The sequence below is a fragment of the Mytilus californianus genome, unplaced genomic scaffold, assembly GCF_021869535.1.
Source record: "Mytilus californianus isolate M0D057914Y unplaced genomic scaffold, xbMytCali1.0.p SCAF_8, whole genome shotgun sequence".
NCBI classification, from domain to species: Eukaryota; Metazoa; Mollusca; class Bivalvia; order Mytilida; family Mytilidae; genus Mytilus; species Mytilus californianus.
In genome coordinates, this window is record NW_026262734.1 from 24147740 (window position 1) to 24174589 (window position 26850).

At 31.5% G+C, this 26850-nt stretch overlaps 2 protein-coding genes across 2 annotated transcripts in view; one reads left to right on the forward strand and one right to left on the reverse strand.

Annotated features, from left to right (window-relative positions):
• The window catches only part of LOC127712548 (putative RNA-binding protein EEED8.10), a 35650-nt gene extending 17255 nt beyond the window's left edge, over positions 1-18395 (forward strand). The window contains exons 13-20 of the mRNA XM_052219047.1: positions 548-596; positions 11050-11093; positions 11630-11709; positions 12469-12574; positions 14294-14381; positions 15103-15246; positions 16449-16565; positions 17810-18395. Of these exons, the coding sequence (XP_052075007.1) occupies positions 548-596; positions 11050-11093; positions 11630-11709; positions 12469-12574; positions 14294-14381; positions 15103-15246; positions 16449-16565; positions 17810-18006 (825 nt within the window). The 3' untranslated portion in view covers positions 18007-18395. The remainder of the gene's footprint in view (positions 1-547; positions 597-11049; positions 11094-11629; positions 11710-12468; positions 12575-14293; positions 14382-15102; positions 15247-16448; positions 16566-17809) is intronic.
• A 623-nt stretch (positions 18396-19018) lies between these two features.
• LOC127712563 (uncharacterized) lies at positions 19019-26849 on the reverse strand. Its single transcript, XM_052219072.1, has 4 exons — positions 26621-26849; positions 26277-26334; positions 22807-22912; positions 19019-21498 (listed from the first exon to the last, which is right to left on the reverse strand). The coding sequence occupies exons 1-4, from the start codon at positions 26671-26673 to the stop codon at positions 21227-21229; spliced, it is 489 nt and encodes a 162-aa protein (XP_052075032.1). The 5' UTR covers positions 26674-26849; the 3' UTR covers positions 19019-21226.
• Between the last annotated feature and the right edge of the window lies 1 nt (position 26850).

Sequence of the window (26850 nt, forward strand, 5' to 3'; positions counted from 1 at the left end):
GAACAGATAAAAAGAAGATTTTGCCCCAAAAAAATCTTGTTAATATTACAAACATGAAATTAAGTAGGATTTGTCAATCAGATTTACATTTACAACTTTTCAATTTGATGAGAAGATAGCTTTTATTTATCAGTTTTATGTAAATACATACCGGTAAAAGATTAAACATAATTGTCATATTTGGAATCTTGTCCTGAATATGCATGAAATATTTGCCACTGGACATAAAGCAACCAAAAATCAATTTATAAGGAATCAGCTTGAAGTTAATTTCTCTGAATGTATTTTTTCTCTTCTGAGTTTAGACTGGCACTAAAACATGTGTAGGGACTGAATTTGTCTTTGTAGCACTCAACCCTCCCCCTTTTAATCTTGAACAAAAAAATAAAAAAAGTCTTTTCATCTTGAAAAGTCAGTATAGTAGAAAAAAGACCATATAAATATGTAAATGTTCAATAATTTCATTTCAATGAAATTGTTTTTTAGCTAAATGAAAAGAATTCCTGTCAAAATGCTCTTAGTATAATCACAATTATTTTTATTACAGAGTTTGACAAATATAGCCACCATCTACATAGAAAAGACATTTGCCAATGGTATGTATATATATAAATGAAGTGATTGAAAAATCTTGCAACAATATGATTCCCCCAGCATTTGTTGTTTTCACTATTAACGTATGGTTTTTCAAAATGAAGAAAGTATTTCTGACCAATTTTGTCACTTAGATTTGTAAAATAAAAGAAACCATACAAAAATGATTAGCAAGACAAGATCAACAAAAAAGAGATCTTAGACATGACTTAATGCCTTTGATGTTATAAATGCACACATAAATGACACAGGCTCTGTAGAGACTCTAGTTCATATCAATATCTGTTGTTTTTAATGTACAAATAAATCATAACTTAAATACAAATTGAATTGCATATATGTTTATTCAATATGTTTGAAATTGTTAGATTTTGAAACCAGTGAAAGTAGACCAATCTCCAACGTACATATCTTTTTCCATCCCATGAGTTTTTATGTAGACTTTATCATTTGCTGCTAATTGTAATACAACACTTTGTGTTGTAGCAATCTTCTCTGTAGTCACTCCTCTAGCTCCCGTATGATTGTTTGCAATTGTTTTACCATTGTGCTGGATGACAGTAAAGAAGTAACTGTTTGCTAGAGTAAGTGTTGTCCACGAAAAGAAGTAAAGACCTTCATAAGGGGCGACAAAGTGTCCTTTAGAAGGATTATATCCACTGCCAGTATTAGTGACAACTATATCATAGACCACTATTCCCTTTAAATTTTGTATGTTCTTGGAATTTTTAGCTAGAAATCCAACCATTTCATGACTGCCTAAAAAATGAAAAAGATTCAATGTTAAACAATCTATAAAATTCATTGCTTAATCATACTGGTATGTAAGTTCCCATGTCCATAACGGGGTACGCTCGACAATCTGATGCCCCTTTAGTCCGACAGTTCAATAGTCTTGATGTTCGATAGTCTGACAGTTCAATAGTCCGACAGTTCTATAGACCGACAGTTCGATAATCTGACAGGGTGCCACATTATTATACAAGTCGAGGGCATAAATATTCCTGTATTCATCCATCCGTCACACTTAGGGTGTTAATTCTGTTCTTTAAACCCATCTAAATTTCTCTCGGCTATTTATCTTCTCATTCGCCACTATGATCTACTAAGCATAAAATATACCAACAATAAGCAGGTGTCAATGTGCTCAACCAAACATAAAGTATACATTTTTACTTGAACTTCTGCAATCTTTAAAACTATTTGTACCTTCAAAGAAAAGGACTGGGCCAATTTTCCCCGTATTTTGTTCATAAACATACTAATGGAGTTCGATAATTGAGATAGACATTCGAAAGTTGATCAAACATGTAATGTATTGTTTTTTTAATTATTAAACAGTGTTTTTTAAATAAAAATAGAACCAAATGCTGATACTTTAAATTACCATAAACTGCATACAATCACAAAAAAACTGTCAACAATACATTTATAAATATTGATCACACCAACTCGGAACCTATACTGAAAACCTCTCATCTTTTTGTTATGGCTACGTTGTCTTAACGAACTCAGCTGAGCGTAATAAACCTAAAATTACGAATAATTTTCTGCATTAAATCTTCATAAAGGTTTCATTGTTTCCCTATGACTTTCCCACCTAACTAAGCAAAATACATACACTATTTGTGATGTATTCTCCTTTTATTCAGAACTTCAAAATCCAAACAATACTTCTTCATGGTTGTAAAAATTCTTCATGTTGAAGAATTGGTCATTTAAGGGAATTTTAAATTTGTCATTTGAATTTACTTGTAGTCAGAATACCAGGGGAAATGGTCTTTATGTATTTTCACAAAAACAAAAGTTCTTAAATTCTTTCAGTTTTTTTTTTTTTTTTAAATATATAATATTAGACATTCGTCAGTTTTGAAACCTCATAGCTGACAAAATTGCTGACGTCAGTATAGTGATTTGACAATATAAACAGACGGACAGAGATTAAACAAAATGCATGAATTTCACACTTTTCACGTGTGTAATGAAACCAGGAATCTGACGGTTAGGTTTGTCATTTATTGTAATATATAGGTATTGTTGCTTCATTTATTTTCATGGACACCAAGGGGCCTCGGTGGCCGAGTGGTCTAAGTAGTTACTACTGTAATCACTAGCCAGTCAACACTGAGGTTGTGAGTTCGAACCCCGCTCGTGCGGGTGCACTCGACTCCAATCTTAATTGATTAGGATTGTCTGTTTTCCTATAGAAGGTCGGTGGTTTTCTCCGAGCACTCCGGCTTCCTTCACCAATAAAAACTGGCCGCCACGAAATAGCCCAATAGCGGTTCTAAAAAGTGGCGTTAAAACACCAAAAATCAAAAATCAAATCATGGACACCAATTTTTATAGATGAATGACATTAACCATAAAATTTCATTTTTAATGCACCCACCTAACATACGGCTAAATCATATACCATTCGAAAGCATATCATCTGTACTATCTTTTTTGCCCGGTCGTCAAATATTTGTATGGTGCAGCTTCCGTCAAATCACGATGAAAGGTCAAAGACAGGCAATTTCTAATTTTACATGAATCAGCGTTTTTGCATATTCTGTCTTCTGAATTATAATATTTTGTATGGAATTGTGAAAATCTGTTAGAACAGATGTTAATAGCCTCTTATAAAAAGCATTTTGAAATATTAATGTCGGATTTTTAATAAATAGCGCCGTTTCCAGAATTTCCAGTGAAAATGATAAGAATGCGTGAAAACCAAAATTTGTGTCTGTGATTCAATTGTTGTTCACCATAAAACCAAATAACATATTTTATTTAGTGTGTTTAGAATGTTTTGGACATCATCAAATTACTGCAATTACGCTTCTTGTTAATTAAACGGCCAATTATAACAACCAATGCAGTTGCCCAAAATACCACCATCTGCAAAAAGCTGTTCTATGTTAAACCTTTTTAGCTGTTCTATGTTAAACAAATTGTATGTAGTCAATATTAGGTTGAAAAACACAAATCTTAAAAGTGCAAAAAGGTTTAAGGATATAATACAAAAGAAATTCATGCTTTTAGGGGAAAGTTTAGGAGCGAAACTTTGATATTTCAATATTTATATGTTTTCTTGGTTGTGTATACTGCGTCTTGCATTGACTAAAAAAGTGAAAGCTATTATAAGCTAGCCATTAAAAATGTTCTTCATACCTGGCCGAAGTATTTAATCCTATCAAACTACGTAATTTCTTGTATATCAATTGAGACATGTTGCAATTATATTCACTTACATTACACTTCCTGAATAGTTAACATATTAGTTCATTGTAATATAAAGATGATTGATTGATTGTTGGTGTTTAACGCAATTTTCAGCACATTTGGCTACTAAAGTATTTTGCGGCGATCAGTTTCATTGATGGGGCCCACGGAGTGCCCAAGGAACCACCAACCTTTGGCAGGAAAACTGGCAATCCCCGTCATAATAAATACATTTAATTTAGTTATCTTTATTCGTATCAAGGACGAAATTACTGTGTAGGTGTCACAACAAAAAATCTACCAATCAGCATCAATAGTCTTTTGTAAAAGTAGGCAACCTCTTACAAAACCAAGCAGTTTTGATATTACCGGTAATGTTTACTTCAGCTACATGTTACTACTAAATTTGCTTAATAGAAACTGATATATAAATGCATTTGAACCATTTTCATTACAAATTTAATTGGCCATGGTTTTGCATTAAAATTTCAATGTAGATGTGCCACATAATATTTTCTTTTAAGGCATTCAGAAAAAACAGAATGCTATTTTAGTAGATCATCTGTCAAGCATTGATTGAACATTGGCATATTAAAGATAGTACATGTACATTAAGAATATAAATGGTGAAAATGAAGTTATTTTATTCTAAAATATTTATAAAATTGTGAGAAATGAAAATTGTGGTTGAATTTATCCAGTTTTTAACTGGTTTTATGTCATCTAAACTCAAATTTCTTTTGTGCATATTTATTTTCCACTAAGCCCTCTGTTGTTGATCTGACATCAACTTTTGGTGATGTTCTCACTTTATTTTTATATTTTTTTCGTTTGGGTTTCTAATGGTGCTTAGATTTCACAACAATAATAAGTGATATGAGTTGACATGGATAAAAAAAAAACGTACAAAATGGTATGTACAAGTGTAAAAAACATGGTTAAAACAATCTGACTTAAATTCAGATCAATCACGACTCGCCTACTAATGTATCATATGAGGATAACAAAATAAGAGATCTACATTTTAATTAGATGGGGGTTAATTTTATGAGATAGCTTAAAAGCAGGTATGTTATGGTAAATTTGAAGTGCTCTATTTAATTTTTTTTTTTTTTAACTCTATTTGAATATTTGTATTATGAAAAAAAATCCCTTTATGTACAGTTGTTTTACTGTTTTCTTATATCTTGCACCAATATCTGAGTTTTAAGTTCTGTTGTCTTTTATTCGCTCAGCTTTGAACTATCTGATTGTCTTTTCTTTGGTTGAAAGATGGAAGAAAATAACAAGGAGGCAGTCTCAAACCACAGTCGAAGAAAAACAGATGACAGCATGACCAAGGCGAAAAAGTAGACAAACACAGACATACACCACTCCTTAAAACACTTCATCGAAATGTACGAACACTTCCTAAACCCGGTGGTGATCGCAGTCGCTTAGTAATGGTATTCAATCTTCCACAATATTAATTTTCATTCATATTTGATAAAACAACTAATAATGTTTTTAATAATGGGCTAACATTAAAAGGAATTTACCGGATTTGTTATTGAAAAGCGCATAGTACAAACAGTTTTCATTCAAATATTGAACGAGAATAAACTTCGTCACATGTCTTTGGACATCAGAAAACTAATTTTTACTAAATATACCTTTTTTGTTCCTTAAAGTTTTTCCATTACCCTTTTTTCAAATATGGTTAATCATTTTCTGCCGATATTGACAATATTATCTAGCCAAAAAAAAGCAAAATGATTCCTATTTACAGAATGTGTTTGTTTAGGGAAACAGCAAAAGTTTCATTAGAAGGCTGCATCCTGACCTATATCATATTAATTGCAGTTTAAAATGATGAAAAAATTCCCTTCGCCTATAAACGATAAATCTATTCTATTTTTGACATATTAATATGCAAACCTCAGGAAATATTCAGCTTTTATTGCAATTTTATCATTTTTGGAAGTTTTTTTCAAGAAATGCAATTTTCTGTAAATTTTGCGCAATCAACATTTTAGTTTGCATTTGATTTTGAATTATGGTATTTTGTTTTATGAGGTTCAGATAATTTTTAGAAAAAAAATATCGTACTAGTACCAGAAAAGGGCATTTTGTTTAATTCTAGCAAAATTTAGGAATGCTCAGTTTTGACCTTTGACCTTGATTTAGCTAAAATTGCACTGTACGAATTATTGAAACAGAAAGTACAGTTAATAAGCTTTCGAATGATATATTATATAGCCATATGTTAGATGGGTGCATTAAAGTCGTTAACTAAGTGTCTTTTTGAAACCTGTCACTCGCTTATTATGGAGCGAGGAAAAAATTTCATTTTTATATGCCCGTTTACGGGACTTATTATAGTATACCATTGACCGTCCGTCCGTCCGTCGTCAACATGTCGGACATTAACTCAAAAAAGCTTTAACCAATATGCATGAAACTTTGGTGAATTGTTTATATCTATTGACATGAGCTCCCTTTCGTTTTTTATAAATTTCAGATTTACCGTTTCCGAGTTTTGGGGTTTTATTCATAAAAAAAGGGGGGATTTTCCAGTTTTTTGACAATAACTCAAGAATGCTTTCACCAACTTGCAAGAAATTTTGATGAATTGTTTATATCTATTGACATGAGCTCCCTTTTGGATTTTTATAAATTTTAGATTTTACGTTTCCAAGTAACAGGTTTTTATTCATAAAAAAAGGGGGATTTTCCAGTTTTCGGACAATAACTAAAAAATGCTTTCAGCAGTTCTCATGAAACCTTGGTGAATTGTTTATATCTGTTGATGTAAATTCCCTTTAGAATTTTATAAATTTTAGATTTTACATTTCTGAGTTATGGGGTTTTATTCATTAAAAAAGGGGGGATTTCCAGTTTTTGGACAATAACTCAAAAATGCTTTCAGCAGTTCTCATGAAACTTTGGTGAATTATTTATAGCTATTGATGTAATCTCCCTATGATTTTCATAAATTTCAAATTTGACATTGAGAAGAAATTGAACTTTATTTGTTCATAGTCTGACAACAGATTTACTAAGTAGTGCACAACAGCACAGTGTATTGGACAACAGCAAGAAATCTTTAATTGAATATAAATTCAATTCATATAACCAATTTCAAGTTCTTTGACAACATTTATTCAGAAACCTATAGTATGTCAAATATTTAATTACAATCCAAATTCAGACCTGTATCAAGCTTGAATATTGTGTCCATTTTTGCCCCAACTGTTCAGGGTTGGATCTCTGCGGGCGTATCCAGCTGCACTCAGCAAAGCACTTAATTGTGGATACTTGGATTTTGTGTTTTGAACCAATTCTCAGACATCTTACAAACTAAAGGAAATTGTATTTATTTTTATAACTTGGATTCATGGTAACCACCTTTAACCACAAAAATTAATAGCCATAAATAATAATGAATGCTTATGCAGTATCCAGAACCATATTCAAAATGAAAATCAAATATTTGTAATGATTGAAGAAATAATTGGAGCCATTAGTTATTAAGTTTATTTTTGACAAAATTTCAATGATCTGAAGTAAGTAAATCAAAAGACTCCTTTTGATATTTTCCAAAGAAATTTTTAAAGTTTGATTTTCTAAATAATCATGTTGTCAATTATAGTCTGGATGCCTTGAGTTGTTTGTGTTGGCATTAAGTATCATTTTGGTATTTTGCTATAACATAGATTTTCACTCAATAGTTTTAACCATTTTTATAAATTTTAATTTGAGGCAAATGTTACTCGTGACAGCAGACAAATTAAAGCCCAAATAAGTTGCTTTTTAAAATAGTAGCACTTGTATTTAGATATAATAACATTACATGTATGTTTCATTATAATACATTATTTTGATTGGCTAACAGCAATCTCGCGTCATTCTGAAATTAACCTTCATTTCAAAATGAAATGTAACATTCATGATGACACGAGCTTCCACAATAAAGTGCACAGGTAAATAAAAGAAAAACTTGATAGAAATCGTGTTTTCGTGATCTTGGCAAAAAAATGTAATTATAAGTATTGAATACTTCTTTTAGTAATTTCATAGGGTTTTAAAAGTGTTGACCATGTGAACATTTTTAGAATGAAGCGCATCCGCGCTTCATACAAAATGTACTTCGGTCAACTCTTTTACACCCCAATAAATTTATAAAAACAAGCATTCAATTCTTAAATAAAACTACTTACTCTTATCTTTCGATCCACATTCACATCTTCCGTCGGAACTCTCAACCAACTTTAGTTGATATTGAATACTTTTCCAAAGATTGGTATTTTTAGAACATTGCTTGTGAGCAGTGACTATTGTGAGTAAGGCTATCCAAGTGATTATTTTGAACTGACTGAAAACAAAAAATATATATTGTTTTTTCTTTCTAAAGATGACATGTCAGCTTGATCTATCATGATCTATATGAAATATTGTACAATGATTTTTGAAATGTTATCTAATTTAGAGGTAATTTTATGTAGACAGGGACCTGAAAAAAATTACCCTTACTCAAAAAGTATAGCATTTTCCTGTTAAATGTATAATTTATTTTTTAAAGTGTCTGAGTGCTTTAAACAGTCAGTTAATTACTAAAAACCTGTAACATGTAGTGAAAGATTATCCTAAAAGTATAGTTGTTTTAGGGCAGTGTATAATAATTGATTTAGTTGTTCCCTCTAAACAAAGTTTACTACCCACCAAATACAATTTTTTCTTTTCTAAAGTTCAAATGTTTTAAACTTAAAAACAACAAATTAAAATCCTCAAAAACCTGCAATGTTTTGGCAAACCACATATTAAATTGATTTCAACAATAAAATTACTTCAACAGTATATGTATATAAAGTACATAATTATTTATGGTAAATGTAGGGCAAACATGTAGGAAATTGTGACAGCAATAGTTTTACTATCTGATTAGAAATGATTAGAAAAAGAAATTCACGTCATACCAGAAATGAAAAAAATCTACATTGCTGACTATTTCCTATAAGTATTTTCAACAATTTATAATGATAAATGTTCTTACCTCATGGATACTTTTAGGTTATGTTAATGGTTGAATACAGGTTTTGAAACTGTTTTGTCAATTCTGACCTTTTCATATAATTTTTATATGTTGCCATGTAATATGAAACCTCTGTTGATACATGCCAAATTTGCATTAGTGATATTCAATACTTTTATGGAGTTCCCTTGTCCAATTCTTGGAAATTGTCATATTTTTCAGATTTTGGAAAAACCTGTTTTATTATTACTGGATTATGAGCTCTTACTCATGAGAAATGCTAATAAGTGAAATAATGGGGGTAAACTATAAGTTATATGGTTCGCTACTGACCCCCTACGGATCCATAGAGGGTTAGTAAAATGCATAGGGGTGAGGCCGAAGGCGGAATCCCCTGTGGATTTTATTCACCCTCTATGGTCTGTAGGGGGTCAGTAGTGAACCGTATAACGAATTTATCGCACGCGAGACTTTTTCTGCAGCGTTTTGTAGAAAAATAAACAATGAAATACAACAACATCAATAGATGATGTCACCATTAACAGTAGACGTGATGTCATGAACCCACTATGAAATTTACTAACCCCCTACGGATCCATAGGGGTCACCACGTGACGGCGTTAAACCAATCACAACGTAATAATTTACCTGTGGTGCGATAAATGTTCATAAGAGCTGAACTGCCTCCCTATCATAATTAAATATATGACATAGTGGTACTACAACAAATCAATGTATCAAACTGCTTCAAATTTCAAATAGAATGGACTCAACTTGTCAGAGATAAACATAAGACAATAAATCCAAGAAATAACAAGAGACAAAAAGTAATTACCTACAATGTAAGTGTGCTCACAGATACTAAAAGCTAATTCAGACTGATAAATAGTGTTTGCCTGTACAAGGATATTGTTGAGTTTAGCTTCAAATGGATCAATTGTAACAAAACAAGGTAAGGCGTGACCTTGTGTTATACCAAAATCTTACTATAGCGTTACATCCAGGTGGCGACTACATTAACATGTTGTGTAAATGCTAAATACTTTAGAAGGTTTAAAACGTAAACCTTATCCTTAAATGCTTCATGGTCTGGACTGACACATGTCAGCTGACCATGACCTCATTTTTATGGTTCAATGACTTTGTAAAATTTGCATCCAGTTTTCGTGATTAGGTCAGTTTTTCAGGAACAAGATTAACTGGGCCATGATATTTGGTCTATAGATACTTCTTTGAAGGGTGATGTTTGTCTGACTTATGTTGCTTATCCTTGAACTCATTTTACCAGGAATAACTTTGAAAAGTCTGGTTAATGTCCTTGATTACATATAAGTTAGTTGCTTAGTAACTGTAAGTTATAGCTCACCTATATTTGTTCTAACTTTCCTCTGTACATAGATGTCTGACAAATGTTGCATAACCTTGACCTCATTTGATTCATGTTCAGTTTTCATGATTAGGTCTGTTCTCTGTAACTATAAGTGATACCTCAACTATATTTGGTCTGTATATTCCAGTGTACATGAGTGTCAGACATATTTAATTAAGATTGGAGTTGAACCTACCTGTAATGTGTGGGGTTCAATCTCACAACCTCATGAGTGTTGACAGGCTAGTGATACTGAGATGAATTACGTACTTAAACCACTTGGTTATCCAGGCCCAAAGATCCAGTTTAGCGACAGCATATCTTTAGAGCCTAATGTTAAAGTGAAATATTTTTAATCTGAAACATTGTAATTTATATATTAAAAGTTGATAATAGTTTTGATTGAAAACTTTTAATTCATCTCAATCTAGTTGTTCATATTTAGTTTTCAAAATAAGGTTATTTTGGAGCAGTGTGTTCATGTATAAACAAGGCCAACTCACACACAAAATGAAAAAAAGTCCTTCTGACTATATGTTTAGTCGTTCCTTAAAATGGTAGATCATGAATAGTAGAATATAGTATGCTAAGAATGTAGTATACTATACGGTTTGGGTTTATCTCATTGTTAAAGGCCATACAGTGACCTAAATAATTGCTTCCACGTCATTGGGCTCTGATGGATAGTTGTTCATTGGGCATCGTTCCTCCTTATTTTTTAGAAGTTTTTTCCCACAGAAGACAATCTTTCATGTACGTATAATTCAAGTTGTCATTTCCACAGTACATAATGCACATTTGAAGCAGGTAATGGTTCCAGGCATGTGATTTTCTTTGGTTGAATGATAATTAACATTTGTTCTTTCAGTATCAAAGGATGGACTGATGAAGATTGCCAAACTTTCTAAATTGGTAGGTATAGTCTAGAAATAGAAATTCATTTCTAATTTTACTTTTATTGTAAAACTTCATGGTAGTATTTTTGTGTGATGGCTTTGACATGGTTTCAGCAGTTTAGAAGAAATTTGTATTCATTAATGACATTGATAAAGCACCTTATCCCTTATTTTCATAAGACAGACTCTTCAATCTAATTCCAACCTTTTTAAAGGCACTTAATATCATTCTTAATTGTATTTATCATTTGTAAGACATTAAATGTACAAGTTTATGTGAAGAACTGATTTCTTTTTTTCTGACACCTGTTTATAAAAAACCAGCCATACTGTGCAATAACCACGGTGAAAACCAAATGATACCATTTTGGTAGGCACACCTCATGTTTCTGGAATAGCCTTTATCAGGAAAACTAAAGTGTGGAGAGCCAAAAATATTTGAAATATTAATACCAAATTGTCCTAATCAGAACAGCGGTCTAAAATTAAAAAAAATGATGCCTGGAAAATTAACAAATTTCCAGTAGTGAATTGTATTTTATTTTATTACAGAGAGATGTACACATGTCACAGAATTTAACAGTCAATGATGACTTACTATCAGCCATAGCCATCGGATGTCCATTTCTAGAGTAAGTTTGGGAAATACAATAATCATCATGAAGGGCACTTAAAAACATATAAATTAGAAGCCATTTGAAATTATTAAGGAACAGAATGTCTCACTTGTATCTTGTGGTACCATTTTTTTCCATATTTTAATATACTGTGGATTCATTTATATTCCTGGGTATCAGTTTTCGTGGAATGAGGTACACTTGCGTTTTCGTGGATATTTAATTTCGTGGTTTTGGCAATTACTGCATACATTGCCTATAGAAAATTTGTAATTTGTTGAACATTTGAATTCATGGTTCACCTGTACCCACGAAACCCACAAAAATTGGTATCCCACGAATAATAATGAATCTACAGTAGGTTTCAGGAGATTATATTTCTAGTAAACAAACAGATTACCGGTATATTTTTTCTGCAAAAAAGGAAATAGATGTGGAGCAGGTAATTAAAATTCCTAAGTTAAAGGGAAACATTTATTTCAGTATGTTAGATATCAGATAAAGATACTAAATTGAGTTATTTACTTTATATTTCGGAACATCATTGAATACCAGTTGCTGCAACAGAGATCATATGAAAGTTTTAATATTTTGCACTAAATTCAACATTGGAGTATAAGATTGTGCAATAGAGATGTGACAAGCTTGGGGGTATAAGACTTTTGGATTCTTTCTAAATCTAAGTTTAGGTTAAAACATTGAATGTTAATAGCTGTTTGCATTGCAGTTGTGTGAATGTTTTGTTATTTTTTTCTCATCTCACATTTATTTAAGAACATTGGATATCAGCTGTTGTCATAGAGATGTAACTGGAGTAGGCATGAAGGCTTTGGGGTTCTGTTCTAATCTTACATCATTAGACATTAGTTATCTTTACAAGGTAAGTATATCATATATATACCAAATTTTGTCACTGTATATGTCACATGAAGTTTTTTTATCATGGCTGACCAAGATTTATCATCAGTTACTGTAAACCAACTTATTTTCGTGAGCTATTTATTTTTCGCGTCTTACGCGAGTAGAAAATAACGTGAATATAAATCGTCACAAAGGACAAGGTACGATAAGCCACCGTTTTGGCCCCCACCCCTATTTTCTTATTTTTCAAATTTTTTTTTGGAAAGCTACTTATCATGTCAAAATATTCCCTGAGGTTTGAAGTTTGTTTGGATGAACTTCAAAACCATTAATTTCAGCAACTGGGTGAGGTGAGGGGGTAAACTTTCCGTTATTATTCAGATACTGTAATTATTATTCACTTAGGAGGTGTTCCGTACAACGATTTTTTAGTATTTAAATGCCTGCGCCAACGTCACCCAGGAATTTTTTTATTACAATGTCATTATGACTGTTTTTGCTGTCTAGATTGCCATAATTTTCTCCGGGTCATGTAGGTGCACGCTATTAAATTTTTAGAAACACAGGCCAAAAATCGTAATTTTTCCTACTTTTGGTGTTTTTGATGCCCTTTCACCCCCCTCACCTCACCTAGTTGCTGAAATTAATGGTTTTGAAGTTCATCCAAACAAACTTCAAACCTAAGGAAATATTTCCACATAATAAGTAGCTTTCCAAAACAAAATTTGAAAAATGAGAAAATAGGGGGTCCAAAACGGGGGCTTATCGTACCTTGTCCTTTGTAAAACTTGGATCTTTCCTCATTTAACTACATCAAGCAAATTTGAAAATCACAAATTAAAATCGCCGCAAAATGGGATAGTAAGGGCCAAACGCGAAATAATGTATCCGCAAAAATAAGTTGGTTAACAGTATTGTTTGATATGATATATATATATATATATAACTCACTGTTGTACAGACTGAGGGTAATGTGTTTAATGTACATTAAGATTTGATTAACGAATATAGTTAGATATAGGTTTTATGATGAAAGTTGATTAAAATAAGAGAGTTAACGTTGCATGTACTAATTTGAACATAAGGAGATTCAACAACTAAAATAGTCTTTTATTCAAAAGCAATACAGCTTTTAGAACTTATTTTACAAATATAATTAGAAATACCTTAAAAGGATCACTGGAGTTACCAAAAATATTGGTCAGTACTTCAGACCACATCAACACCGGACTCCTTTTAAAAAATAAGAAATACAACAAAAAATTACAAACAACAATGAACAATTTGGTCTCTTGCGGAGAGTTGTCTCATTGGTAATCATACCACATCTTCTTTTTTTTATAACACATGGTCCAGATAGTTTGACTTTGTACTATTTTCCAGTATGTTCATTTTGACCAGGCCCAGTTTGATGGTTTTACATCTTACAAAGTTTATTCAAATTATTTTGTAAAGGATTCCACTCAAACTGGTGCTAGGGACAGTCTTAAACTTGCAGTGAAATGAGAGTATTTTTGCTCCTTGTTGAAGGCCTCTCTGTGACTTTGAGATGAAAAACAGCAATAAAAGTGCTGTTCTTTTGATTTTTGTGTGCTTTTTGCTGTGCATGTACTGATTTTGTGTCATGGATGTATACCCCATATCCTTTGTTTTTCTATTAAACTAAGTCTTCAATACTTTTAATTTCCATCAATATCTAAATTTCTCTTCATGATAAATATTACTGTTTGTCTTGTAGGTAGATGATGAAAGTATACAAGTTTTATCTAGAAATGGTAGACTGAAATCTCTGACTGCCCGTGCCTGTTCTGGGCTGACAGACAGTGGTAAGTATCGAAGTTATGCAACAATAAAGTATTTGAATTTAAATTTGAATGGTAATTTCATTGATGTTTTATTAAAGATTTCTGAGATATGGAATGAAACACAAAAAAAAACAATAATTAGAAGTATCGAAATATTATTGATATTTCTAGTTTTGACCTGCATTCACCTACATATTTGTTTTGGTCTTTTGTTAAAAAGTTGTTATAATCAAACCACATCTCTTTATTTTTAATGCTGATAAACCAAATGTAAACACTGTGCATGGTATAGATTGATGGATGAAGAAGGGTAAACTAATATGACCTTGCCACATTCCAGGCAAAGCATCAATTGAATGGAATGTTTTATTTCACTCGTCATTCAATTGAAACACTGCGTATAATGGAGGAATACCATTATTCTTGGTAATTGATTACTATTGAAATATTCACAAAAAAAATAGCTCAGGCAGACGCAATTATTGCTGTTGATTTGTTGTATTGAGAGTCTAAACCAATACATTACATAGTATAATATGATTAAATGCCATTGTATAATTACACACTTGCTTGGCAGAATAAATTAACATCTCACAAACTATGGTATTGGTTTTTCTCCTTGTTGAAGGTCGTACGATGCACTATAATTGTGTACTACCACTTCATTTTAGCTCTGGTGGATAGTTGTCTCATTGGCAATCATACCAATTCCTCTCAGTTTTATGTGTGTTATATTTTTCAGCATTTGAAGATCTTGCATGCCTTTGTCCTAACTTGGAGTCCTTGGATGTTAGTGGGTGTCTGGACATAACTAATCATACAGTCACTTCTTTTCTCCAGTCACCAGTTTCTGATCAGGAGAGGAAATTAATGCTTTGTATTGGAGGTAAGTCCAATTCAATAGATAATGTGAAACTTGAATGAATTTAAACGATGATCAGGAAATGATAAAGAATGCAAACCTTCATCATCATGCTTCAATTCAACTGTTTGTATATCCTGAAACACTTATCCTGTATAAAAATAAGAAGATTTGGTACGATTGCCAATGAGACAAGTTTATTTATGCAATAAATCCTTGTATTTGGAATATTATTTGAATGTTTATCTTAAAGGGGCATTAGCTAGGATTTAGACAAAAATTTAAAATATAATTTGTTTTTGTTTCAAGTATTAGTGATAGCGGAATTTTGAAATAATATTTCGTTATAGGCAGTCAGTTTGGTCCAAATTTATCAAATTAAGCTAAAAAAGATTGCTGATGTATTATTGACTTCCAAGACAATAATTTGACCTCTTTGAATCTGTATTCATGTAATGTTCAATTTAACCCCTTAGCTGGAGATGGGTTACCCATGTTCTAGGCGTGTTCAGCTATTTAAAGGAAAAGCATATCAACATCAAAAGTGAAACAAGGATCACTTCATTTGAACTTTGGTGGATAGTTGTCTCATTGGCAATCATACCACATCTCCTTATTTTTATATGAACCATTTGGTTGACTGATTCGATCCAAGAAAAATTATTCTTATGCAGATAAAAATGATGATTAACTTGTTTTTCAACCTTTAACGTGAAATCAAACAGATTTAGAAAAATCCAATTGCATGTTCTCACCATCTATTTATATTCCTATTTATGTTTATATCGGGTTATATGACCGTCTGAGGTCATCTCGATGGTTAATTAGATGATGTCTAGATAAAATTACACACAAAATGCTGATACATATTATGGTCCATGCATTGTTTATTGTTTATTTTAGACTTTTTTGTAATTTGGATATACGTTTTAGTATGTTATAAATCAAATATAAGAATTTAAGTCAAATTGTGAAAATGAATTTGACAGCTAATGCCCCTTAAAGGATAATCTGAAAGAGAGGGAAAGATACCAAAGGGATATTCAAACTCACTCGAAAACAAACTGACAATTTCATGGCAAAAAACAAAAAAAAACCAAAAGACAAACAGCAGTATACAAAACACAACATAGAAAACAAAAGACTGAGCAACACAAATCCTACCAAAAACCCAGGGAAAGTTTATATTTAAAGCAAACATACTAATAATTATCATCTATTTGTAGGTACAAGTGTTGTAGAAGAGGATCTTGATTTGAATCATTCATATATAACATTCTGTGTTCATGACTTATCTCAGAACTACCTCAGAGCTGATACAGGAATTATTCTTCCTGATCCAGGTAAGGATTGTTTTTCTACATGACTTATCCTGGAAGAACCTCTCAGCTTATAGAGGAATATTTTTTTTCTGAAGTAGGTAAAACTTGTATTTCTTCTTGTTATATAAATGAATAATCTCTGAACTGATAGAGGAAATATTAGTCCCCTACCGACGAAGTCGAAGGGGACTTTAGGTTTACACTCCGTCCGTCTGTCTGTCTGTCTGTCCATTCGTCAGTCCGGCAAATCAGTTTTCCAAACTTTTTTTCTTCGTGCTTGAAGATATTGATTTGATATTTGGTGTATTGTTTTATCATGACAAGTTACAGATCAAGTTCGAATTTTGTTACGGCCTGATGATTTTGTGCAGAGTTATGGTCCTTGGACTTAGAAAATTCACTCAAATAATCAGTTTTCCTCACTTTTTTTCGTCATGCTTGAAGATATTGATTTGATAATTGGTATATAGTTTTATCATGACAAGTTACATATATATCAAGTTCGAATTTTGTTTTGGTCTGATGATTTTGTGCAGAGTAATGGTCCTTGGACTTAGAAAATTCACTTAAATAATCAGTTTTCCACACTTTTTTCATCATGCTTGAAGATATTGACTTGATATTTGTTATACAGTTTACACCATGACAAGTTATAGATCAAATTAGCATTTTGTTCCAGTACAATGAATTTTTAACTGGTAGGGGACTATGTATTGCCATGCAATACTCTCAGAATGCTTCTTTCTGAAGAAGGTAAGACTTGAATTTCTTTATGATCTATCTTGGAATAACCTCTATGCTGGTAAAGAAATTATTCTTTCTGAACAAGGTAAGGCTTGTATTTCTCCATTAGTCAATACCTATCTAGGAATCTCCTAAGATGCTAGAGCTGATAGAGAAATTACCAATATTCTTCCTAAACAAGGTTAGACTTGTATTTTCCCATGATCTATCCAGGAATAACCTCACAGCTGATAAAGGAATTATTTTTCTTGAACAAGGTTAGATTTGTACTTCTCAATGATCTATCCAGGAATTAACCTCACAGCTGAAAGAGGAATTATCCTTCCTTTACCATGTAACACTTGAATGTGTTGTCCGTGCACATTTTATTTATCTTTGTGTTTAAAGGTGCTGTCTTTTGTCTCCTCACTCTTATATTTTACTGTATGCAGATTTGTATTCTATTTCATTTTGTAGAAGTAGGGAAAGTATTTAGATTAGAATTGGTTACACAAAATGATTTTTTAAACTTTATTTCACAGAGCCAGATACAGACTCAGAAGATGATGACAACAGTGAAACTAAACCAGTATCTGTATCAGTGGTTGCTGCTGGTGCTGAAATGGGCAATGATATGGACAATGGATGGGAGGAGTCAGAATATAACATGTACTATAATGATGATGATCTTCTGTATGGAGATGATCCCTTAGAAATGGAACGGTTTGAGTTTTCATGAATGGAGATGAAATGGTTCGAGATTTCATGAATGGAGTTTGTGGCCAAAAAACACAAATGGAATAATTGCATCCAGACAAGATGCTAGAATGGACTCCAAAAGATTAAGTGAAAATTGAAGACAGTATATTTCTTAAATCAAAATTTAATGCAGTTTCTGTAGATATTTCATCTGTAATTGAAATTTGAAATCAATTTATGTAAGACAGTATGTAGAAACCAGTGAGTTCGACAGATAGTAAAATCATGTATGTACCATATAGTCACAACTACTGGTGAAGAATTCAGAGCTATTTAAAATATTATCAAAATGACTGCAGCACTGGTTAAAATTCCACAACAGGGAAACTGTGTCATCATCAATACATAATCATTAAACCTTGAAAATGAGAGAGTTGTAGTTAATATCTGAAGATCTTTTGAATCTCTTCAAATAAATATGCAGACAAGTTAGCTGAAATTTCAAGTCTCATGTCCAAGTCTGAAGAGTACCAATGTCTGTGCATGTTAAAGAACCGTTGCAACAACTGAGATTGATGGAAACTCATTCAAAGCCAAATTTATTATCAGACCTAACATGTCCTCATCCTTTTACTGCACTTCAAATTTCCCTTTCTTCAAGCTTTTATTCTCCTTTATAGAACATTTATTGTATAATTATTTAAGATTCCAATAGTCCATTAAATACTGGTCATTGGACATTATGCATCATGCACAGTCATTTGCTTGCCAACCTTTACAAAACACAAAGCCTAGTAAAAAATTTAATTATTTGATCAAAACCGATTTGCTTTGTTTTAACTATATAACTGGAAAATGAAAGAGGTCATGGTCATTTGAAAATTGTTCACAAATTCACATTATTCTGTGAATGTCATAGCTGATCAGATGTTGGAAATACTGGAATTCAGAAATAAATTTGATGTGTGAGCCAAGGATGAACGTCCCAACCATTAAACCAATTAATGGTCCAACTGCAACAGATTTAGGGACAAGAAAAAATAAAAACTAGATTTTCTAAACTGGTTTATTTCAGGATTAAAATTGTACAAAGAATCAAAAATGATTTAACAAATAAATATAAATATGTAACAAAAGCTTCTAAAGTTAAATCTAATCAACTTATATTCCCCATCCCCTCAAACTCATGGTTGCTATTGTGACCATATTAAATTAACCTTTTTTAAGTTTTAATTGGAATTATTTCAATAGCTTAGAATGTTTTGACACTTGCAATAGTGTTGAGCTATCGAAAAATAAAACTTCTGGCATGATATTCTATGATCCATCAATTAATAATCAATTAACATAAAAATAGTTCTAATTTCTGTTTCAAGATGTATGCCTCTCTTTAAAATCTTTTAAGTAGTACATGTATACAGACTTTTCTTACTAACTAGCTAGTACGTCCTTATACAACTAAGGCATTGATATCTAGATTCCCCCAAAAAAGTCAAAAATTAATTTAATTTGGTCCAAATAAGTTTTATCACATTCATTCTCCTATCACCAGGACAAAGACAAAAGAAAGACATAAAAAATAAAGACATAGTTAATATAAAAAGCAAAGTTTTATATAGATAGAGGTATACAAAATAGCATGTTTCAATTATTCAAGGACACTTGCAGGGGGTATTCATGTTGTAAATATTTTGCAAGTACTTTTTTAATTGGCCTTTAATAATTAAGAAATTTGTTAATATTCTACACCATGGTTTTATAACAGTAACTTCTCTTTAATGTACAATACTTGCTACAAGTCATGCTGGCTGTTATATTTAAGAATTTTGCAACAAATTCTTCCAACATCTGCCAAAATAACTTGATTTTTAAAAGAAATAAACAGAAAATATTAAGAGGTTTGTGTTATTGTTGCAAAATACCAGAAAATACATATTCTTTGTTTTCCTTGATATAAGCAATCAAATTTTTAGCATAGCTTGCATCACTCAATTTGTATAGGTTTGGATAAAATATCTTGTTTAACATTAAAAATAAAGGAGAATTTAAGAGTGAAAAAAAGTAATATTTATTTGTTTATAAAAATGGCACTACAAAATATGAAACTTTTTAAAGCTTTTTGAGACGAAAAATAAAATGTTTCGAAAAATGTAAAGATAATGAGGACATTGTTCCATGTAATTATGTGATATACTTAATATCGAAAATCACAATTATCAAACAATAAAAACTCCAGGTGAGTTTGTCCCCAGATTTTATCTCTACCTTTGTACAATAAATATCATAAAGCAATGAAACTGTTCACTGAGAGGGTGTACACTCTCAAAATTTATCTCTTGTGTATTATAAATATAAACTGTGAAGATCTAACACTCACTAAGTGATTCCAAACTGTGAAAAGACTGTGACATTACACTTCTCTTCAATGTCAAGTAAATTATGCATGAACAAACGAAGGTTACATAAGAATAAATAAAAAATATAATCTACAAGCCAGCTGGATGCCTTCACAGAAATTGAGGCTACATGCACAATATATAATGCACATACAGGGTTAATAGATACATGGTTAAAAGTTGTACAAAGTAGAACTCATTATAAAATAAAGATGTATGTGAAGAAAACAAAAACTGTTGTATATAAAAATATATGCTTGTATTTTATTTCCTTATTTCTATATAAAGTCAAACCTAAGTATCTGTAATGTTAAAGTTGTTTAAGTTACTTAAATGTATGAACAAAAAATCTTAGATATGAGTGTGATCACAACTCTGGTCATGACCATGTTTTAACATAAAACATTGTCAAATATTTCATCATTCCTGTTCTCAAATTATTTTTTTTCACATGCAGAAAATCTAAAAAGAAGAAAAAATTACAAAAATTTGAACTTTTTTGTATATGAGGTTTTTTTTTGTTATAAGTGCATTTACCCTCCATAGTTTCAAAACTTGGCAAATTTTAATACAGATGTATGGTGGCAGTAAGCTGCAGAACCTTAAGACTTATGGTTCTTAACAGTTTTTTGACAATTTTGTGGATCTAGGGTCCGCAAATTGTCAAAAAAATCACAAGGTTCATAAGAGCTATGGTTCTGCAGCTATGTTGCAGAATGAAACAGCACTTAACGATAATAATGTCTTAAAACTTGCACAGCAATTTTCAAAAGGTAATATCTCAACTATAGTAACAGAATAATATACTTTGCATTACATGTAGTAAATTTGCTAGTTTCTAATTTCTATAGGCAGTTATTATTGCTAATAGCCATTATATCTTAGAGGTGGAAAATGGTCAAATCTTGCTGGCTCCTCGTAGTTAGGTGGGTTGTATAAGCCCCATTTTGGTGGTGGTATTTCCATTGGGAATGGTCGAGGATAAGAGAATGTTCCCATATAGGCTTTATTGTGTGGCATTGGTCTCTGTACATCTTTGTGCATAACTTCATTATTGTTAGGGATAAAGTCATCATGTACTCGGCTAGTTGGTTTTGATGGTCTCTCGTAATGCCAGTTTATGTTCTTGTAATCCACTAAAAAAAATAATGAAGAAAATTATATGTGTATGTCGTAGTGATTAATATTTTTATGAATCAAAAGTTAAAAACATGTACATATCATTTTATAGATTGTCATTGTACCTGTAATTGAATTATTCTTACAATACTTTTACTAGAGCTTAAAGCTGTACCTTTGTCTGTCACTCAATCTGCACTTTATTTTAATCTGCATACAATATTAGTGGGGCATTAAGTTTTCCACACTGTGTGTCCATATGTCCCATATTGGGTTCAAGTTTTTGGTCAATGTAGTTAACAATGAAGTTGTGGTCAGGTCACATCAACTTGAAACTTTGTACACATGTTCATTGTGAAAGTGTGTCTCAGGTTAAAAAAAATGTGTTCAAAGTACTATGAAGTTATGGTCACAACAACTGGAAACTTTGTAAAAATTGTGATGTTGACTTTTGAAAATATATGCCACTTGATGGTTTTGACCCAGATTTTGCAGTTTACTGAACATGGAAATGTGGTAATGAGGGTTGGGTCTGATGGCGTCAGATGGATACATGTTCTGTCCAGCCTGCATAAAATTGATTTCTTTATGTTGTAAAATTATCACTTGCAAACCAAGTTTCTGCTATGCTTCTGTTTACTAGTACCTTTTTTTGATAGGAAATAAAATGGCCTTTGGACTTGAAAATTTTTTGTTGAGAAATTAAATAACAGTTTTCCCACTTTTAAAGACCTTGACTTGATTTTTGCTATATGATCTAAATCCTGTAAAGGGAATTTGAAGATTAAGTCCATACTTGACTGACTGTACTTGGTAGGTCAAGATTTGTAATTTTATAACCAGTGGTTATTAATTGAGTTTGGACTTTGTTCCAGTTGATTTACTTCTATGTATTTAAAATTTCAAGACAATGGTACTTTTGCAAATTTGTTTGTGCTTCTTTCTTGTTGACCTACTGCTTTTGGATAAACCACATGGTTTCCAAAACATTTATATTTCCCTTTATTAACTTTGTTTAAAAAAAAGTCTGCCTAGAACAACACTGCTTTAAGAATTTGCACAGTATTCATTTAAAAATAAAATCATGGTTTAAATGGTGTTTTAGGCTAACTGTTTTCTTAAACACATACAAACTATGTTTTATTTATGTATACATTAATTCTCCTTTTAATTTATTGGTATCTGCCATCAATTAACTGTCTGATTTAAACAGCAGCTAAATCTATGGTTGTTGTACCACAGTTGAACATCATGAGGATCACAAAGTCAAAATGTAACAAATCTTTTCATTAGTAGCCTTTATAATAGCACATTTTAGCTTATACCTCTTCTGGTGGTATTAGTTTGTCTGTTGTACCAATCAGGGTGTCGTGAAGTGGATCGTCTGGCATACCAGTCTGGATGTTCTCCACTCCATTTCCTCCAACCAGCCTAAAAGTTGTTAAGTTATTTTTACATAGAACTGAATACAATTATTGTCAGTTTTTAGATAGCAAACCAGTTTAAAAAGGATTTAAGTTTATCCCACTGTTTTGATATTTTTCATTATTCTAAAACATCGGTACAACACTTATATGAAGTAAAAAAAAAAAAAATTGAGATACTTATGTGTCATCAAGTTCATTTTCAAGATAAATGGTAGATATAACATAATGAATTTTGTATGGGTTTTTCTCATTGTTTAAGGTCGTACGGTTGCCTATAATTGCTTACATCCAATTCATTTAGACTTTGGTGGATAGTTGTCTCATTGGCAATCAAACCACATCTTATTTTGATATTAAAAGTTCTCCTCTGTGGAACGAAAGAAATCTAATGTTGACCTAAACAGCAAGGTCACAATGCTACATTGAATATCATTAATTTAATAAATTAAGGTCGCAATATTCTTCATCATAATTGTATTTTTGATTTATTTGAAATTGGGTAATTAAGAGCTTGGCATATTAAGAAACGCATGTCTATTATTGACGACCACTAATTTATGGTGACCTATAGGGGTTAACTTCTATGTCATTTGGTCTCTTGTGGAGAGTTGTCTCATTGGCAATAACACCACATCTTCTTATTTTATATTCCAGATCTATGTCTTTGGATATTGCATCTTTATTAAACATCTCTTTTTAATCATATTTTTTGTCATTTTTACTATAACTGATTTCTCAAGTGTTTAAATTATCAAATAAAATTTCACCACTTTTAAGGTACAATTACTTTAAATACTCCTACACTTGAATACCTGATTTACACATGTGATTTATTATCCAAAACAAATATTTCTTAATGATGAAAAATCATTTACAATGTCAATACCTTAAAAAATATGACAAAAAATAATATTTAAGTTATAATATAACTTGAAACTAGTGCAGCAATATAGAACACTTAAAACATGCAAAGACTATCGCTACATGTTGAATTATCCCCCCTTCCTGCTAATTATACTAAGCTTTCCCTTACTTTAATGAATTAGATATATACAAACAGCATACTGTAAAAATTTTGTGATTTATGATGCTGACATGACATGTATCATGAGCAGTGAAAATACATTTTTTTTACATGCAATGAATATATTGAACATTCAAGCAGCTTTACTCTGTCATTATTAAACCTTAACTTCATGCTTGTCAATAAATTTTTACCGAAAAGCAGCCATGTCAATAGTACATACCAATACTTTCTTCACTGTAAAATAACTAATTCTTAAAATAGATGTGTCACATTAACATGGAAAGTGGGGGACACACAATGCATGGATCCTTTTTTATTCCGTTTCACATTTCATAAGAAACATTTTCTAACAATTTAAAGTCATATATGTACGAGTTTCTGGTGATTATTATGTAAAGGAAAATGTTGAACCAATGTATGCATATATACTAAACTGAGTCCTCTGTGCACAATTTTTTACATTTATTACGAATCCATAACCCGTGAACCATATAATTGACAAAGAGTATATATAATTCTTTGATAAAGTTGGCTGCTAGTTAATTTTAGTGTTATGTGGCAAAGTTTACTGATCGTGAAAATAAGTGAGATGTTAGAAGAATACTTGTTTGTTTGATTTGTTTTTTTAATTTTCCAGGCGCTCCCATTTGTTAATAAAACGTAATAACAGTTGTTAAATGATTTGGTGTATTACAATTGTTCTTTCAGAAAAGGTTAATATAATCTTCCTTCCATGTTTGTTTACTTTTTCTACCATCACAGGTTTAGCCTTCGCACTTGATTAAGATCACTGCACATGGAAAAGCTGTTGGAGAATTATAGTACAGGAAGACAATAATTCAATAGCAGTACATTTCTGAAGATTTTGATAATATAAAGGATTTTCTTCAAGGAAGTCTATGTACACTTATTTTATAGTAAAACTTAGCCATTCAACTATTTAAAAAATATTTGTCTTTTTTGTTAAATTTAAGTGATCAAATTCATGACTCTTAAGTAAATATCAGAAAAAATTAAAGCAATAAAATACACCTCCCTTCAATAATTTTAGTAGATATCCCAAAGGAATTGGTGAATCTAAAAAGTAAATGTTTATAAGGCCTTATACTACTGTAAAACAACTAAATTTCACAAGTGATTTATTTTTCATGACTTTCGCATGTAGAAAATAACGTGAACATATAAATCTTTACAAATGAGTCAATTTCAATCTTCACTTATATAAATACATCAGATAGATTACTATGGATACCCTATGTTTATGTTATTTGATTACAAAAAAATAAAGACCTTGTGTATAATTTGGAGTTTAGTATGACGTCCATTATCACTGAACTAGTATACATATTTGTTTAGGGGCCAGCTGAAGGACGCCTCCGGGTGCGGAAGTTTCTCGCTGCATTGAAGACCCATTGGTGGCCTTCGGCTGTTGTCTGCTCTATGATCGGGTTGTTGTCTATTGGATAAATATCCCCATTTCCATTCTCAATTTTATTAACCTTTCACTAAAATTTGCTTAGGTTATCTTTAGTATGCTTGCATTGAGTGTGGGAGATGTTGGATTTGATTCCTGCCTGGACCAAATCAGAAACTTGGTATTTGTTAATTGCTCTTCTACCAATCAGTAAGCTTTAGCAGTATGAGTAGAGTCAGAATGCTCCAGTTGAAAATTTATTGGGAGTCAGAATACTCAGAGGGTCACAAGACTTCCAAATGACTGTAACCATGTGAGCTAGATATTAAAAATATGACTTTACTGGACAATAAGCAACCATCAATGAATCTTTACTAAAAAATACATGTACTTATGAAGAGGAAATTTGTTGTTTGAATACATTTATTTTTCATTTTTAAGTGACCTCTCAAAAACGGCTAAATATATATACAATGCCTGAACTAAAATGACATAATACAGGGGTAGACATATCTCCCTGTCACCTCATACATTTCTTCTGCTGCCACTTTTATTATCAAACGATCCTGAGGGTTCCTCAGTATTTTTAAGACTTACATGTACACCATCTTAAAGAAGAGTAATAGTGGCATTCATCTAGTTTGTATGTTTTATGCCCAAATAAACCAGCATTATACTGATTATGAACTTGAGCTGTAGAGAAATTAAAATCTACAAAATGTATACTTGTAGAAACAAAGAAGTCAGGTCAAACTACTTACTGCAGAAATAACCAATCAAAATAATCACTCCCATGACAGAAAAAATATTGGGAACACGTGTGAGAATGATTTTGACCTGTAATACCACATAAAACTAACTTGATGCTGGGAACAATATATGTCAATATATAGGTTCCTGCTTGATGTCATTTATAATCTTTCATACCTGAGCATAATCTGGATGACTACTATGGTACACTGACCATTCATGTAACTTTGGTTGCCTGGAATTAGACAAGAAAATAATAGTTTTATAAAAATAGATTTTTTTATCATTGAATGCGTTGTTGTAAACTTAAGATCCTTAAATTTTTTAACAATTAAATATCCTTAATTGTAGTGAATGGTACGTGTATTAACTATGGGGGTATATAATATTTACCCCTATACTTTGATATAAAACGAAGTCATAAACATGATAAAGTACTGAAAGTCTGACACCTTTTACTATGTGCCGTTCCTCGTACCTTAATTTTTGTCATAAGATACCGTGAATCTCTTTATGCTTACCATTGCTTAGGGAGTTTGGCAGGCGTTGATAAAAACTGCTGTGCTGCTGCCATTGTTTTTTATCTGTCCCTTGTGTGACCGAAAAAATGTTATGCCCTTTCTCTTTTTTCGAGTTAAGAATAAAATAGATTCGTAGAGATATTTCAGTGTTTTAATAATAAGTTGTAGCCCCCCACCCTGATAAGTACGTTCAACGTTTCAGAAATCTGTGCCTTGAATGTCGTAAGCGA